The 15,298-nt window shown below is 40.2% G+C and overlaps 1 protein-coding gene across 1 annotated transcript in view; it reads left to right on the top strand.

Annotated features, from left to right (window-relative positions):
- Positions 1 to 81: 81 nt before the first annotated feature.
- Positions 82 to 15,298, top strand: part of tmx3b (thioredoxin related transmembrane protein 3b) — a 30,428-nt gene continuing 15,211 nt past the window's right edge. The window contains exons 1-11 of the mRNA XM_034108518.1: positions 82 to 191; positions 442 to 499; positions 988 to 1,027; positions 2,333 to 2,456; positions 3,562 to 3,607; positions 5,729 to 5,809; positions 7,244 to 7,343; positions 7,531 to 7,608; positions 7,937 to 8,003; positions 12,491 to 12,589; positions 15,157 to 15,214. Of these exons, the coding sequence (XP_033964409.1) occupies positions 95 to 191; positions 442 to 499; positions 988 to 1,027; positions 2,333 to 2,456; positions 3,562 to 3,607; positions 5,729 to 5,809; positions 7,244 to 7,343; positions 7,531 to 7,608; positions 7,937 to 8,003; positions 12,491 to 12,589; positions 15,157 to 15,214 (848 nt within the window). The 5' untranslated portion in view covers positions 82 to 94. The remainder of the gene's footprint in view (positions 192 to 441; positions 500 to 987; positions 1,028 to 2,332; positions 2,457 to 3,561; positions 3,608 to 5,728; positions 5,810 to 7,243; positions 7,344 to 7,530; positions 7,609 to 7,936; positions 8,004 to 12,490; positions 12,590 to 15,156; positions 15,215 to 15,298) is intronic.

Genomic DNA, 15,298 nt, shown 5'->3' with positions numbered 1-15,298 from the left:
GGCCTGAAGCTGTTGTGAGCATAGACATATAAAGAGGCTTGGCTCTTTATGTCTATGGTTGTGAGCATGGTTGTGAGCCTGCGTAACCCTGCGCATGCGCAGTCCTGCTACATTTAGCAGCTGTATTTCCTGCTTGCTGCTGTTTCCACTCGAAGCAATGGCAGAAGTGAAAGCTTCCCTAATTTGTGGCGGTACGTTCACTTTTTTATTCATTTACATTCAACGCTAAATGAAACATGTAACCACTGCATCTGTTAATATAATCTTTAAAGCTCCAGTTGTCGAAACGAAGGGGAAATGATGCTCAGTTAGCTGGGACGAGCTTTAGCTGGTGATGCTTCAGTCATGAGGTTTCAGGCTGCACAATAGAGACTGTAAAGATGTTGTTGCGTTAATATGACATGTCGTTTGTGTGATTTAATGTATGTCTCAATGTTGCAGTTATCGCGGCTTTTCTGGCTTCAGCGGTGCTTGCATTTGTTGAAGATCTAGATGACACGTAAGTGAAGCACTCCTCTGCCTATATTTCACCTTCCTGCTACTGTGACATGATAACGTGCTATAGCCATCATGTGGGTGCAAATCACAGTTACGTTTGAAGCTTACTTCTTCTCTATTAGAGGAGTTTGTGCATTTTTGATTGTAAGCAATTTTACCCATATTTGAAGGGGTAAACAAAGGGCTACATAATTACAATTTAAAGGGGGTAATCTTGATTTCATCTCAGGTTTCCCGTTGCATTTTAATTGGATGCTTGTGGATGTCTGTAGAGATTGTGTATTTGTGTTTTTTTAATCTCTTTTATGAAGTTCATGGGTCTTCTTTTACTTTTAACGAACATATTCACATGTTTGAATATCAATTATTTCACTGTGTCTTTATTATGTGTATGTTTGACATGTAGCACACATCTTTATAATATGAGTTTACAGAAAATAGCATCTAGTTCACTTTATGTCACTTTGATTTATACTTCTTTTTGGACAGATTTAAGGACACTAGAGTGAGCGATGTCTGGCTGGTGGATGTGAGTCTGACACACACACACACACACGCACACGCACACGCACACGCACACGCACACAGTGTCTGGGTCCATTCAGCTATGCTTTACTTCATATCCAGCACAACGCTGCCGGGATCATCCCTTGCGGAAGTGGCAGCAGTCGGGGTAGGCGGGCGGGGGCCGGAGGGGGGGTGCAGACTGTCCTCTGGATTTGTGATTAGAGAATGAGAAGTCATGCATGCCGGGCAAAGCCAGGGGGCTCGGAGGGCTTTATATCAGAGTTTGTGTATGTTACCATTCAAGCAAATCAAGTTTGAGCACTCAAAGCTGCCTTCACTACTAGTTTGAGTTGCAGCACTGAGTCCTTATGCCTTTGAATACTGTGTCAAATGGTTACTGTTTCTCATACACTGTGTTCAGAACTGAGCAGTCATGGAATATATTCAACTCAAATACTTGTTTTTTGGGGAATTAAGACATTCCATTGAACTGGTCTAATGTTATAGAATAGACTTGAATTATCGCCAGTTACTTACTGTATGTATATTTTGAAAGCTCCACTGTGTGGTTTAAAGTGATTAACTCAAAATGATACTTATTATTTTTATAAGCAGACTCCGCAGATCAGTAGAAATTCTAAATAAACCAACTATACACTACTGCGAGGTGGTGTTGACCAAAAGCTGAGCAAAACGCAGAGTAGAGATTTGGACTTGTATTTACCTGGAGGAAATAAACCCTAATGACCCTAAATGAATACAATGTTGCTCAATAATTTCCGGATATGTAAAATAAGTAACTGTTTGTTGACAAGATTGCCCTACAAAATTAAAAGGGAATGATAAGTAAACTATGTACACAACTTATCACTTATAAATGATTTGTTGAAAGTCTAAGATGTACCTTAGATAGCCCTTATGACCATTATTGAAGTTTGTAGTGTTGTCGTTTATTCCATTTAATCTATTCTTGAGGTCATACTCAATATCATTGTTTTTAAAAGTACAATAGTGGCAACAACACAGCACTAAGGAAGCTCTTAAATCACTGCGAGGTCATATAAAGCAAAACAAAAACGAAGTAAGGTCAATGTGAAATATACCTTGTGTTAGATTAATTGGAAGCGAGTTTGTTCAAAAAGACCTTGGCTGGCCTAGCGCACGGGATCAAAATTAAGTGGCACAATAATGCACACAAATACATATGTGAAATTGTGAATATAATGCAGATTTGGTTATTTACTACATAGATGATGTTATAGTTTGCATGATATAACGTAACATGTTTACATTATTTTAAAGTTTTCTTCCTATTTGTTATTGTCAGTTCTATGCCCCATGGTGTGGATACTGTAAAAAGCTGGAGCCGGTGTGGTACGATGTGGGAGCAGAACTGAAGAGCTCCGGATCGCCGGTCCGCGTGGGAAAGATGGATGCTACGGCTTACTCTGGTGAGTAGACGATAAAGCACCTCAAGGTCTTCCCTAGGTGACTGTTGGTCCCCAGGTGAATATTTCATGTGCTGGAGACAGATATAGATCAAACTAATTGACAGTGTTGTTCAACAACATGATGACGCCTCAGGTCTTATTTTAAACCAACATAAAGAAGATAAGAGATTTTATTTCATAGTGACATTACCATGATATGTCAATATTATTGTTAACCCTAACCCATGCAGGAAAATATTAATGTTGTGAGTACACTTTAAGATAAATTGCATCAAAATGTGCTGACTGGAATTATCCATAGATACTTGTGTTGATTTCCTGTCAACAGTAAGGCTGCTTGATTATGGCAAAAATCATAATCTCGATTATTTGGGTCAATAATTATTAAAAACGATTATCCATTTACTTTGAAAACATCCATTTATTGAACTTTTTTTTTTAACAGTATGTTTTGAACAGTTGATTACCCTGAACTCTAAGTATAATTCAACTGAAAAACCAATTTAAAAAAAAAAAAAAAAATTATGTTGTTTTCATAATCGTTGCAAGCCAAAATCGTAATTGCGATTTAAAATACAATTAATTGAGCAGCCCTAGCGAACAGTATCATTAAGTGCCTAATAAACACAGGATAAGGTTGACTATATATGACAAAAGACTAACATTTGAAACGGGACTAGAATAAATAAAAAATGGAAAAAGAAATTGTATAATCTATGGGGCTTTTTGAAAAGAATAGTTCAGTTTTTGGGGAAATATGCTTATAAGATTGTAGCAGACATTGATATAATCCTCATTTATTTATGTCATTTTAACTTAGCCATTAGCTTAGTTTAGCTTGGCTCCAACATTTCTGTAGCTACGTGAGAGTGCTATCAATTGACTCATCTTGTTATTGGCAAACAAATAGCTCAAATCCCGAAGATTCAAATTTTCCATCCACTTCCTGATCCAACTCACTCGCTGAATCTTAATTAGAGAAGTTATTTCAACCCCGTGAGAAGATGAAAACAGGATAACTTCCAAACCTTTTGAAGAGAAAGATGGTTCTCAGTATAATAATATATTTTCGTTTGAGATGCTATATATTTTTTCTATTTTGCAGGAATGGCGTCAGAGTTCGGTGTTCGAGGTTACCCCACGATAAAACTGTAAGTGACTCTCTAAGCTTTGTGCATCAGAACATTGATTTAAATTAAACTATTTTTTGAACAAAGCCATAGTTGACTATTTAGATGGATTCAAAGCTACGTTTAGTGTAAGCATATATAAAATAACATACAGCCAAGCTTACTTGGCCTTTTTTTGTTTCAATTAGCTTAATTTTCTTAACCTCAGCTTTCAATAGGCTTAAATAAATCCATATAAGATTAAAGAGCTTATTGAATTTTGCACAGACCTGCAGGCTCTGGACACAGTATGATTATAAGTCTAAAACAATATGCAGATTACTCTGTAGAGCCTGTCGTGTTTAGTATTTGTTAATCCTGTGTCATAGAGGCATTGATCCATGGGTATTTTTTGAGGGTGCAATTTGTTGTTGTATTATACTATATTCAACATGTGGCTTAAGTTTGTATTGTGTTATTATAAGGATTGTTTCACTTGCTTGTTGTCTTTTCCCCCTTGAGGTTTGGCCTTTTTGAGATGCCGTTAGATGTCTAATTCAGGCGGGAACAAGGTGTTGTTGCCGCTTCCTTAAGGCATTACTAGTGGCAGACTCTGCTCACACCTTTTGAGCTCAATTGCATTAGATACGGCTCTCCTGAATGCGTTGATTATATTTTTCTTGGGCGATAAATTGAAATGCGGCTCCTTTATCTAACCTTTTCAGGTCTTTCTAAAAATCACTAAGGTGTATCTTGTATTAATTAAGAAATCAGGAGTGCTTGATGCTTTTTCCACTCAACTATATCAACTGATTTTCCTTCCGCTTGTTTTCTGAAATGTCATTTTTCAAATGTTCAAATGAAGGATTTTCTGTAGACGCCAGCTGTTCAGCATCAGAACTCATGTTGACTTGAGAGAAATGATCATCCCATATGAAGACTTTCCTCCATCTATTTGAAACTGAGTCATTTATCCTCATGCTGCCATAATGAGCTCATAATCAAGCTCATTTGGGAAACTGCCACAGGATCACCGCAGGGTTCATAACATTAAACCAAGCAAGTGATGAAACACCCGTCGAAGAACACGAGATACCTCCCTCGGTGACTTGATTCAGAGTTCTGTCCCCCCCTGAGTTCATTAAGCCCTGTGGGCTGATGCAACCTTAGCCATCCTTAATGCATTCTGCTTTTTGTAGGAGCTCTACTCCAGCAGTTTCTCTGGATGGAACTCAATTAGGGACAGACATTTGTTGTTGTTTTTCAGGGGAGGTGAGAGGCTTTCGATTAATTTGACCTTTTGTGATGAATAAGCTGTTCTTTAAAGATTTGTTGTTTCATTAGAGCACCTTGTAAGAGACGGGTTGGCGTTGCAATGCTTCAATTGAGCCGAAGACAGGTGCTGTCTTTAATGGGCTGAAGTAGAGCTGCCACTAATGATTGTTCATTATTGATTAAGCTATCGATACATTTTTGTTCTGTTTATCAATTGTTTAGTTAAGAATCGGGGGGGGGGGGGCCTTTATAAAGGACACATGGGCCCTTTAAAAGGCCCATGTGCCCAATACCTAAAGATATTCTGTTTACAGCGATGCACTCAGTGGCCACCTCATTAGTTCATTAGTTCCTCATTTGTTAGGAGTCAATCGGACAGAAAGCACCTTTGGGATGTGATGGAGAGGGAGACTTTGCCGCATGAATATGCAGCCAGCCAATCTGCAGTGTTGAATTTGTTGAAATGCCGTTCTGGGTACAAAGAGGAGCTTCATTCCTACCCAGTTTTAGAAAGGTGTACCAAAAAAGTTGCCATGAGTGTGTAAAGCAGAGAAACTAGCTGGAACTAGTTAATATTTGTCATTTCTGCTTGATTCAAACAACACATTTATTACATCAAAATAGTTGCCGCAAAACGTTCTCTCCATTCACGAATGAAATGATTTAGTTTGCCTCTTTTGCAACATTCTATCTCTTATGCACACTAAATGAGGTTTTTCTGACAAACCAATATCCCAAATGCAAAATTCAATTTCATACAAATGATTTCCAATTCATTCTATTTCACATGAATGTTTCGATCAGTGTCTTCACCCAGCAGCAATTTGACAGCCCAAAATAATGAATGCTCAGCCTTTCACTCGTGTTTTGTTTCCGTCTCTGTTCAAGGTTAAAGGGGGATCTGGCCTATAATTACAAGGGGCCAAGGACAAAAGACGATATCGTAGAGTTTGCCAACAGAGTGGCAGGGTAAGCCTTCAATTTTCACATTCAAAATACAAAGTAAAATAAGTACAACTGTCTTTATTTCCAAGCTGCACTAATAAGAACCAATCCAAGCAAGCTTATCAACGCAGGCCATATTTCTTTCATAGCTCAATGGGTTTCCCGCTCTGAAGCTCCAGTTTATGCTATTGTGACTGTTCCCCCCCCCCCCCCCAGCTTGGCTCTGACTTCAGGGCTGCAAGTTGCTAGATATCCACTGGGTGGTGCCACCAGCACAGAGATCAAGAACAGAGTTTTTTAAATTAATTTAATTATTTAAAAAAAAATATTCATCTTTTCAAAATCGTACATGGACATCATACATTCTACATACAACAAAGTCCAGGGGCAGACAAGCAATACAACATTACATCAAGTAAATAAAGAAAAAGAAATTTTTTTTTTTTTTGATACCTATAATAATAATAATAATAATAATAATAATAATAATAATTCCTTGCATTTATTATAGCGCTTTTCCAGTGCTCAAAGCGCTTTACATATACACACATTACACATATTTTATATACATGCAATGGTCACTGTGGACAATACCCACAGGAGCAAGTTCAGGTGAAGTGTCTTGCCCAAGGACACAACGGCTTTACAGACACAGCAGCGGCCGGTTTCACCCCTTGATCTGATGATCATTGCACAGCGCACTGCGCCACACCGTCCATCTTCACGCCTCGAAGTCATCGAGGCGCTTTTACAAGTACACATTGATATTATACATGTACTGTGGACAATACCCACAGGAGCAAATCCGGGTGAAGTGTCTTGCCCAAGGACACAACGGCCTGATTAGTTTTGATTGCCTTCTTATAACTAATGTTTATAGTGCTAATATATTGTTACATTTCTTGATAGAAATGTACAAAATTTGTTTTGGAGTCAGCCCATTTCTTTGAATGGATATGAAATGTCCCTAAAAATACATTTAACTGCACAAAAAAGACAACATCTGCATCCATACTATTACTGTAGGCCTGAAGTACATAAGAATATCTTGAAGTTTGAGGGTTGAACCTTTTGTCACGTCTTTCTGCTAATAAAACATTCTACATCATACCCCAATATTCTACAATGCACGCACTCATACAAAAAAATGGCCAATAGTTTCTTCTTGTAGATTACAAAATGTAAAGGAATATTCAATATCAAGTCCAAATCGTTGCAGTGTCTTTTTTTCTGGATATATTGTGTGTAACATTTAATTTTACATTCAATTTATTTCCATTCAACCACATTTGTTTCCATTTGATGTCTCCATAAAGTGAAGCCCAGAAGAATCTTCCTCTGGGCAGAGTTACAGTTTGGATCAAGAACAGAGTTGTTGGGAGTCTTAGCTTGAGTTAACGCATCAGTGTGCCATTTTTGTCCTGAACTAATCTGCGTTGGTTCTTTTTCCCTCCGCAGCCCGGCCGTGAGGGCACTTCCCAGCAAGCAGATGTTCGAGCACATGATGAAACGACATGATGTGCTCTTTGTGTATGTCGGCGGAGACTCTCCCCTCAAAGTAAGCGCCATTTACATCCAAGCACCCAGCTTCAATGCTAACACTGTGAATTGGTTAAACGAAAGAAGTGCTGCTGTTGTAACACACAATAGCTTTTGTGTTGTTCCTTGTAGGGACACGGCATGTACAACTGTTAAACACAAATGTATCCGTAGCTTTGTGCTTAAAGCCTTGTTTGCTGTTGCAGGAGAAGTACAACGACGTAGCCTCCGAGCTCATCGTCTACACTTACTTCTTCTCGGCTTCAGAGGTAGTCTTCCCAGAGGTAACGCTTTTTAATTTGCATTCCTTTATTAAATTAACTTAGAAAACTGAAATCCCTTGTATAATTTTTCCATCATATGTTACTGAAACTCTTGAGTTGACACGTCATGGCTACTTTTTAGAGATTCAAGTAAATCATTCAAACTCTTTTAGTCATCCTCCCACGACTGCATTTGGATTACAGCCTTGCTGTCTCTGCAATATGCAAAACGTTTCACAGTTTGCTTCACAACGGTCTTGTTCAACATTTTGCAGGGGCACATACATTCCTAGAGTAAAAATGATATATGGGACTTGGTTTTGACTTGAATATCTTGTTGTGTTTTCAGTCAGTAACTTTGCCAGAGCTTCCTGCGGTTGTAGTATTCAAGGATGGAGCCTACTTCACCTATGATGGTGAGTATTTTGTTACCTTGTCTTCATCAAGGGCTAGTGGGGAATACTGTGTGTCCTACTCTCCGTCTTGTTCTCGCTAGCTGTGTTCCTCTAGTTTTCCAGACTCTTCCACTGGTCTTTCATCTTCCTCACCACATTGAGTTATGGTGTGCCTGGCCCATCTTAAAGCACCCAGGGCACTGCCCACTATTCTGTGTGCGGTGAGGCCAGCCGTGTTGTGGTGGTTTGACTTTGGGCGGACACGCATAGCACGCCAGGGTGGCTGGGGGCGTGAGAGACCGCAGTTAAGCCCAAAGAAATCAGCTGGTATTGTATATACAGTCATTTAAATCCAGCGACTGAATCACTGAAGCAGCCATCAAGTCTTTACAAGAAGTCATATGTGACAAGGGGTTTAGACGAGCGGCTTTGCCCAATCTCTCAGCGCAACAACGTGACTTCCCCACATTCCTCCATGATGTCTTGTATTTTGCTGCTTCTGTGTGCCCTGGCTGGGAGCTGGAAACGGAAGGTAACGGCATCAAGACACAGTGACAGCACAAATGGGCCCCAGTAGTGACTGTTGGGGAGATTCGGTGCACGGTGCAGCGCCCGCAGAACAAAATTCAACTCCTCCATCGTCTGAGAGTTCACTTCCGTCTGCTCCACTTGACCGTTACGGAAGGGGGGCTTCCGGCACCAGAATCGCAGCAGTAGAGGCTCGCCACAGCAGACGTTGATGACAAAAACTCCACACTCCTCAGAGTCCTCCAGGACCTTGATACGGAGGATGTGGCGAATGTCTAGCATTGCCATGGCGACGGCATATTAAGCTTATCAAGCACTGAGAAGGCCAGCAGCGGGGCAGGACGACATGGTCGTGTCCTTCCTCACATTGAAGATTTCTACTTTCCCCCTTAAGCCTCGGGAAACAGTTGAAGGAAAAAAAGTCTCCATTTATTATCGGCTGTTGTAGGTGAGAATGAATGGAAAATAATGAGTACAGCTCATTAAGCACTTACCTACAATGACAGCTCACAAAGAAATGTCCCCACTCTGCAGTAGAGAAAGTAGTCTGCTTCTTCTTCTCTTCTTTTTTTCCAGCAGTAGACCTCGGCATTTGGTTTCTCTCCAGCTGTGTTTGTCAGAGGATTTTTCACTGAAAGCCCTGACTGGATGTTAAATGAAGGTATAAATGAGGCTGAGGCGCCTTATGTGGTTTTATGTCCTTCAGCTTGCATGATGTTCGTCAGGCTGTTTTTATCGGATGCTATTTGGCTAAACATTTGCATAGGCATTCACTGTTTGTTGGCAGATGTGACGTTTATTGAAGTGTGAGGCTGCACACTAGCTGTGCTGTTTATCTACACGCTACAGATGCCTGCATATCCTTAAGGCAGAATATACCATCTCCCTCTTTGTTTTTGTATTCATTTTGCGATTCAGATTCCAAACACTTATTAGAAATTCCGAGCACACTTACTCTTCTCATTGTGCAGGTCTGGCTTGTTGTGTTTTTTCAAGCACGAGACACCGCCGAGCAGACGGCACTGTCCAAACACGGCCCCTCGCTTTGTGTAAAAGGATATTTGACATTTCATTGAGCTTTGATTGGTTTAGTACACATCACAAACGGCAGCATTCCTTTTTTGAAGAGCGCAGTTAAAATATAGTACAGCGCAGAGGCTCATACATATTTAATAACTCTATCCTCAGTTTCAGACTGCTGTACAGGTCTGCGCTGTTATTGTGCTTCAAGGGCCAAAAGTGTTTTGATCATCGTGTGTGCGTGTGCAGTGATACCTTCAGGGCTAGAGCTGTGAGAAGACAGGAAAATATAATTAGGATGTATGTTAAGTCTAAACAGCTGGAATGTTGTTTTTGTTCAAACATGTCTGAGTGTGATACACATTAGTTAATACTCATAAGCTGAGCATCAGGCTTAATCTGTTTCAGTGGGTTATGGTTTGGCCTCGACTCGCCTGATGTGGATGGGCACATCACGCAGCCAGCTGTGTGGTAGCACTACTTTGCATGTATTTATTGATGGCACTTAAATGTGGCGGTTATTTGAATTGGCAAAGTCAACGAGGTTGGTGTGGATGACAAATTGAAGTGCGACCATATATTCCACACATCCCCACTAATCCAACCTCATGTTCTTTTCATGAAATATCTAAGCAGATATAGGGGGGGCAGCCTACACACATTAATGGTCCCCAGAGGATACATCTTATTGGCTTTACTGATCCTTTAGTTCCCAATGAGGTTGACATTCGGACACTTTTGGTTGTTGGTGAAATATCTTAACACATATTTGATGGATTGCAAGTTGTAAGCATTCATTGTCCCAAATGATTAACTCTAATAACTTTGTGGATCCTCTGATTCTTCAAACTGCATTATCAGGTCAGTGTGTTATTAGTCCATCATTTTTTACAAATATTCATGGTCCCCAGAGGATGAATCGCAATGACTTAACTCACCATGAGGTTGAAATGTTGTTGTTGAATTTCAGTGACATTTATCAACAACAATGTGATGGATTTCCATGACCTAACAATCATTCATTGTCCCCAGAGGATGAACTGTAAGTTTGTGGACCCCCAGATTTACATTTTACGCCATCATCTGGTCAGAATGTGTTAGCATGCTGACACGCTAGGCTGGAGAATGTGCTAAACAACCAGCTTTCTTCCATATCAAGAAATGATGTACGTAGTGACACTTCTTCCAGACATGGTTCCCATCCCTCACTGGAGCTATTTGTTGTGATTATATTACATTTTTGGGAAATTAGTTAAAGAATTGTCATTGTTTGTCTTTAAGGGTATCCTTTTTGTATATCGTAGGAAAGTGAGACATGTGGTCCAACAATAGCCCCAAGCTTTCTTTTATCAATCTTTTCACCCTCTGCCCCCTCCCGTGTTTGAATTATCTTTGATATTTTTCTCCCTCCTCTCTCTTTCACGTTTTCCTGTTTTTTTCCCCCACGCTATTTGCATTGTCTTGGAGGTCGTCTGCGCCATTAACCTCCATCCTCGAGACGTGTCAGAGCTGCCTCTTCCCCCGCGCTCAAAACCCTGACACTGGATCATCCTCGCTCCACCCACTGTCTGTTGCTATTCCCCCTCCTGCCCCTCATCTTGCTCTCCAGTCTCCCGCTGTGTGAACTCTGGGCTGACAGGCTCCTGTAGAGCGCTATGGTGATTGTGAGGTTGGCACCCAGGACGAGAGCCGCTCTAATTTGCCTCAAGGTGAAGTAGATTCAGTCGATGTAGAGGTTCATCAGGCTGTACCATCCCAGTATGGGGCCTTCAGCTCACTCTCTCTCGCTCCTCGGAATGCTACAGCTGCATGCTGTCTACAAAGCCAGAACATCTGTGGAAAGAACTCTCTGGAATGTCTACCGGATTGACTGACTCAGCAGCTTTACAATAAATCTGCCTTTGCACAGCAGGAGCAGCAGCAGCAGCACTGAGGAATAGATTGCAATGCATTAAGGCCATTTTGATTCTAGTATAAGCTACGACCTCGGGGGTTTAAAAGCGTGTTCAGGTTTTGGGTTGTCATGTTCGGCTTCGTGGTCCTATCCTGCAGCTTAAGAAACCGTGTAAAGTCATCCCTGTTGTTGTAACTACTGTAATAGTAGCAGAAAGGTCATGATAACTTGTTAACATGTCATAATGAGGTCCCTGCCTTGTTTGACATCAATTATAATCATCCTGTAGCCTCTTTCAGTCGAAGAAAAAAGGGTTTCAACGGCCTCGCCGCACCCTATTTATACCCAGGAGGGCCAGAAGGGTCCTGTTTGCATGTTGCCTCCAGATGTTAGGCTAGCAAAAACATGTGGTTAACAGTCAGGAGACGATCCTTTTTATTTTATTCTTCTATTTGCCTAATGCATCCGTTGAATTATGCATTCACACCACATGTGTAAAATCTGCCGAAAACTTCATCCACAAAATGAATGTACCTACGCTTTGAGAATCATTTACAAACCAAATGTGTTGTTTTTATTAAACAGAAAGGCTTAATAGCTGTAAAAATGAGGTTAGGTGAGCCAGTGTTGCAGATTATGGTGAATGAAAATGACTATTGTTGTGGTTATTTGATAAATAGGACATGAATGCATGTTGTGAATCCTTACTGAACTAAATGTACCTTCATACAGACATGGCTTGACATCCAAAGTGATACATTTAGTTCTTTACGTCTGGATTGATTCCCTATAAGCTCGATCTGATCCATAATCCATAGGTTGTTTCAGAACCAAAAAAGCCTGTATAACCCAGAAGCACCTCCCTGTCAAAACAACATCTGATTGTTGTTTAACTGACCTTGAGTCCCACTCTTTATTCCCCAGAGAGCGTACAGGTGGTCAACACTGTGATCTTCTTACAATCCATGGCATCAATACGCTGCTGTGCTGTGCTTTTAATATTGACAGGCTGTGTGTTGAATGTCAATGTTGTGCCTCTGAAAGATTCCGTCTCTTTGTTCTGCAGAGTACGAAGATGCTAGTTTGTCATCCTGGGTTAACAAGGAGCGCTTCCAAGGATACCTTCAGATCGACGGCTTTACATTGTATGAGCTCGGGGAAACAGGTATGCGTCAAATCTCAATAATATGTTCTTCACTCCACACATTTCTTTAATCTTATTATGACTTCAAGTAACACATTCATATAGTAGTCATGTACACAGGTGTAGTTTAATGGAAGGGGTTTAACAAACTGTTCATAATTCATTCGATGTCTTCAAAACCCAAAAGATATTAGTTACTTTAACATAAGACAATACATTGAAGAAATGCTCTCATTTCATATCATAAAATCACCAAAATGAGTTTGCTTTCCAAAAACCTACGCACCACAGATTACTTGAACGCGGATGGAGGAATAACCTTTTCAAACCGTCTTGGTTTTGGTTGTTTGGTTAGCACCAGAGTTTGAACGACAGCCCAAAATAAACCACCCTCACCGGGAGAACTGTTGGTATCAATCAATCTGAACAGGTTAGGTGTGAAAGCCCCCGTGACTTGCTCCTGTAAAAAGCTCTTTGTACAAAATGTCACCATTAACTGTGTGCCCGGGGCTATGATAGCAAAGTCTATCACTTTGAGGTTTAGACCGTGTTGCTCTAGTGCTCAAATGTGCATACACTTTCTCTCCCACAGGAAATATAAGCTCGAGTGAAATACAAACTGTCTCTTAAACGGCAGTAAATTGATGCTCAGCGCGCAGAAAAGCGGTGCTTTCTAATATTAGCTGCAGCATATTACTTCTTTATGTGCAGTTGCCTGAGAGCAATGACACGGTATGGGCGGTTGGATTTTTCGAACATTTGTTGCTGATGTGGCTTATTAAAGATGACACAGTCCGTATCTTCAGCCTCAATAACATTTAGATTAAAGTGACTTTGTGAAAACAGAGCAGGATGTTCCAGTCTTTTCAATCAAGTGTTACGTTTCATGTCCCTGGGCTCATTTTGCCGTGCAGGAGAGACATTTTAAAGCATCGTCCCACACAAGTCTGTGTCCTTATTTTTAAATGGCAATGTGACTGAAATCAATGAATACTCTCAAGCTGTATTTTAGATCTATTTATGAGTCAGAATTGAAGGGACAGAAGGCAGGCGTTGATAAGTGGCTTATTGAAAATCTATTTGACAGCTTCAACAGTTTTGTTTTGTTTTCTTTGTGATGTATAGGCAGATTAGAAGGCTGATTTTCAGGGGCAGAGAGTGGAACGTTTCTCAGATAACAAAGAAAACAAACCACCCCTTTGGAAAAGACACTCACAGCATCCATTTAACAACATTGTTAAAGTAATGTACAAAACCACAGTGAAAGAAGGTCACGATTACCCCAAAAAACGAATACAAATGTGACTTTTGGTGTCGATCTTTCTTAAGATTTGTATTGAAATCATCGAATGTTCTGCATAACATCACTGAATTACAACACACAACAGTCACATCGACTCAGTTAGCTGGATAAACAACACGGTCCATAAACCTATGAATTAGAAGATTTGCTGGTCCGGTCTATAAATACACTTTAAACACATTTAAAGAAATATGATCAGGCGAGTTGTTAGAGGGATGACTTGTGAATGTGATTACAACACTTCACAGTGAAGGGTGTGAGTGCTATTGGCTATTTCTTCAAGCTTTTACAGGAATACCTTTTTAAAAAAATAACTGTTTTAAATGATTCTTCATACACTAGAGGTCTTATAAACTGAAAACCTATGGGTATTATAAATGGTTTTATCACTCAAATAAAGGCCAACAAAAAAGCCAGGAAAGCCAATCAAATTATGAGAAAGTAGTCCCTTTTTTTAAACCTTAGATGTTGGCAATGTATTCAGTTGGAATGAATGTGGCTCATTGGGTTCTGTAGTTAAGCAGCATAGCAGAAGGGATCTATTTTTTTTTAAAGGATGCAGCCACAACAACAGAACATTTTGTGCACCTGGCGCTACAAAGAGTAAATTATGCATATTTTTTCAGGTTGTATTCTCTTGAAAGAAAAACACCATACATAAACCATTTTGTACTGTATTCATAGCCACAGAGCAATGCAATCGAGTTTTATAGGAATGATGTGATGAGTTGAATATTTCCCATAGAGTATTCTCCTACTTTAGCTCTCTAACACATTATACGTTTAAATGTTTGTTTCTGTGGCTTAAGCTTCTCTTCCTTTTTCACAATGCATACCACAATCAGTATCTGCAAGGTGACATTTATTATTTGTTGTCATGACAAAGGTTGTCCAATGCCTTTACATAACCTCAGGCCTTGCACCCATTACTGGCCACCAGGGGGCAGGCTGGTACTCTCATCCGAGAAACAAGGGGTTATCTAGTTTACAACCAAGTCAAGCGAGTCAACACACCTTTGAGTTGTATAATAGTAGACCTATTTGTCCGTTTTTATTTTTGAATGGCACAGAAAAAGCTCTTCCACCAGAAATTGACCACTTGTTCGACCAAGTAGAAAGCCTAAGCTAGCTTAATGTTCGAGTGGTGATTGAATAAAGCGATCTCTGTCTTTCTCCTCTTCGGTGGAGAGGTGATTGTTCTCCTCCAAAGCCTCTTATCAGCCTGCCATTGTCTTCTCACCTTCTTTTCGTGTGTGTGATTAGTAATCCCTGTCTTCCACCACAGGCAAATTGGTGGCGATTGCAATCATCGATGAGAAGGACCCCACAGAGGATAGTGGCAGGTACAAAGAACAGTGACATTTTAAAAAGCATGGCTCAAGATGAATTGCTTCCACTCTTAACATTTTAGTTCAAGTTCCTTCAAG

Source organism: Pseudochaenichthys georgianus, chromosome 20, assembly GCF_902827115.2.
Source record: "Pseudochaenichthys georgianus chromosome 20, fPseGeo1.2, whole genome shotgun sequence".
In the NCBI taxonomy this organism is placed as follows: Eukaryota; Metazoa; Chordata; class Actinopteri; order Perciformes; family Channichthyidae; genus Pseudochaenichthys; species Pseudochaenichthys georgianus.
This window is presented reverse-complemented; position numbering and strand designations above follow the sequence as displayed.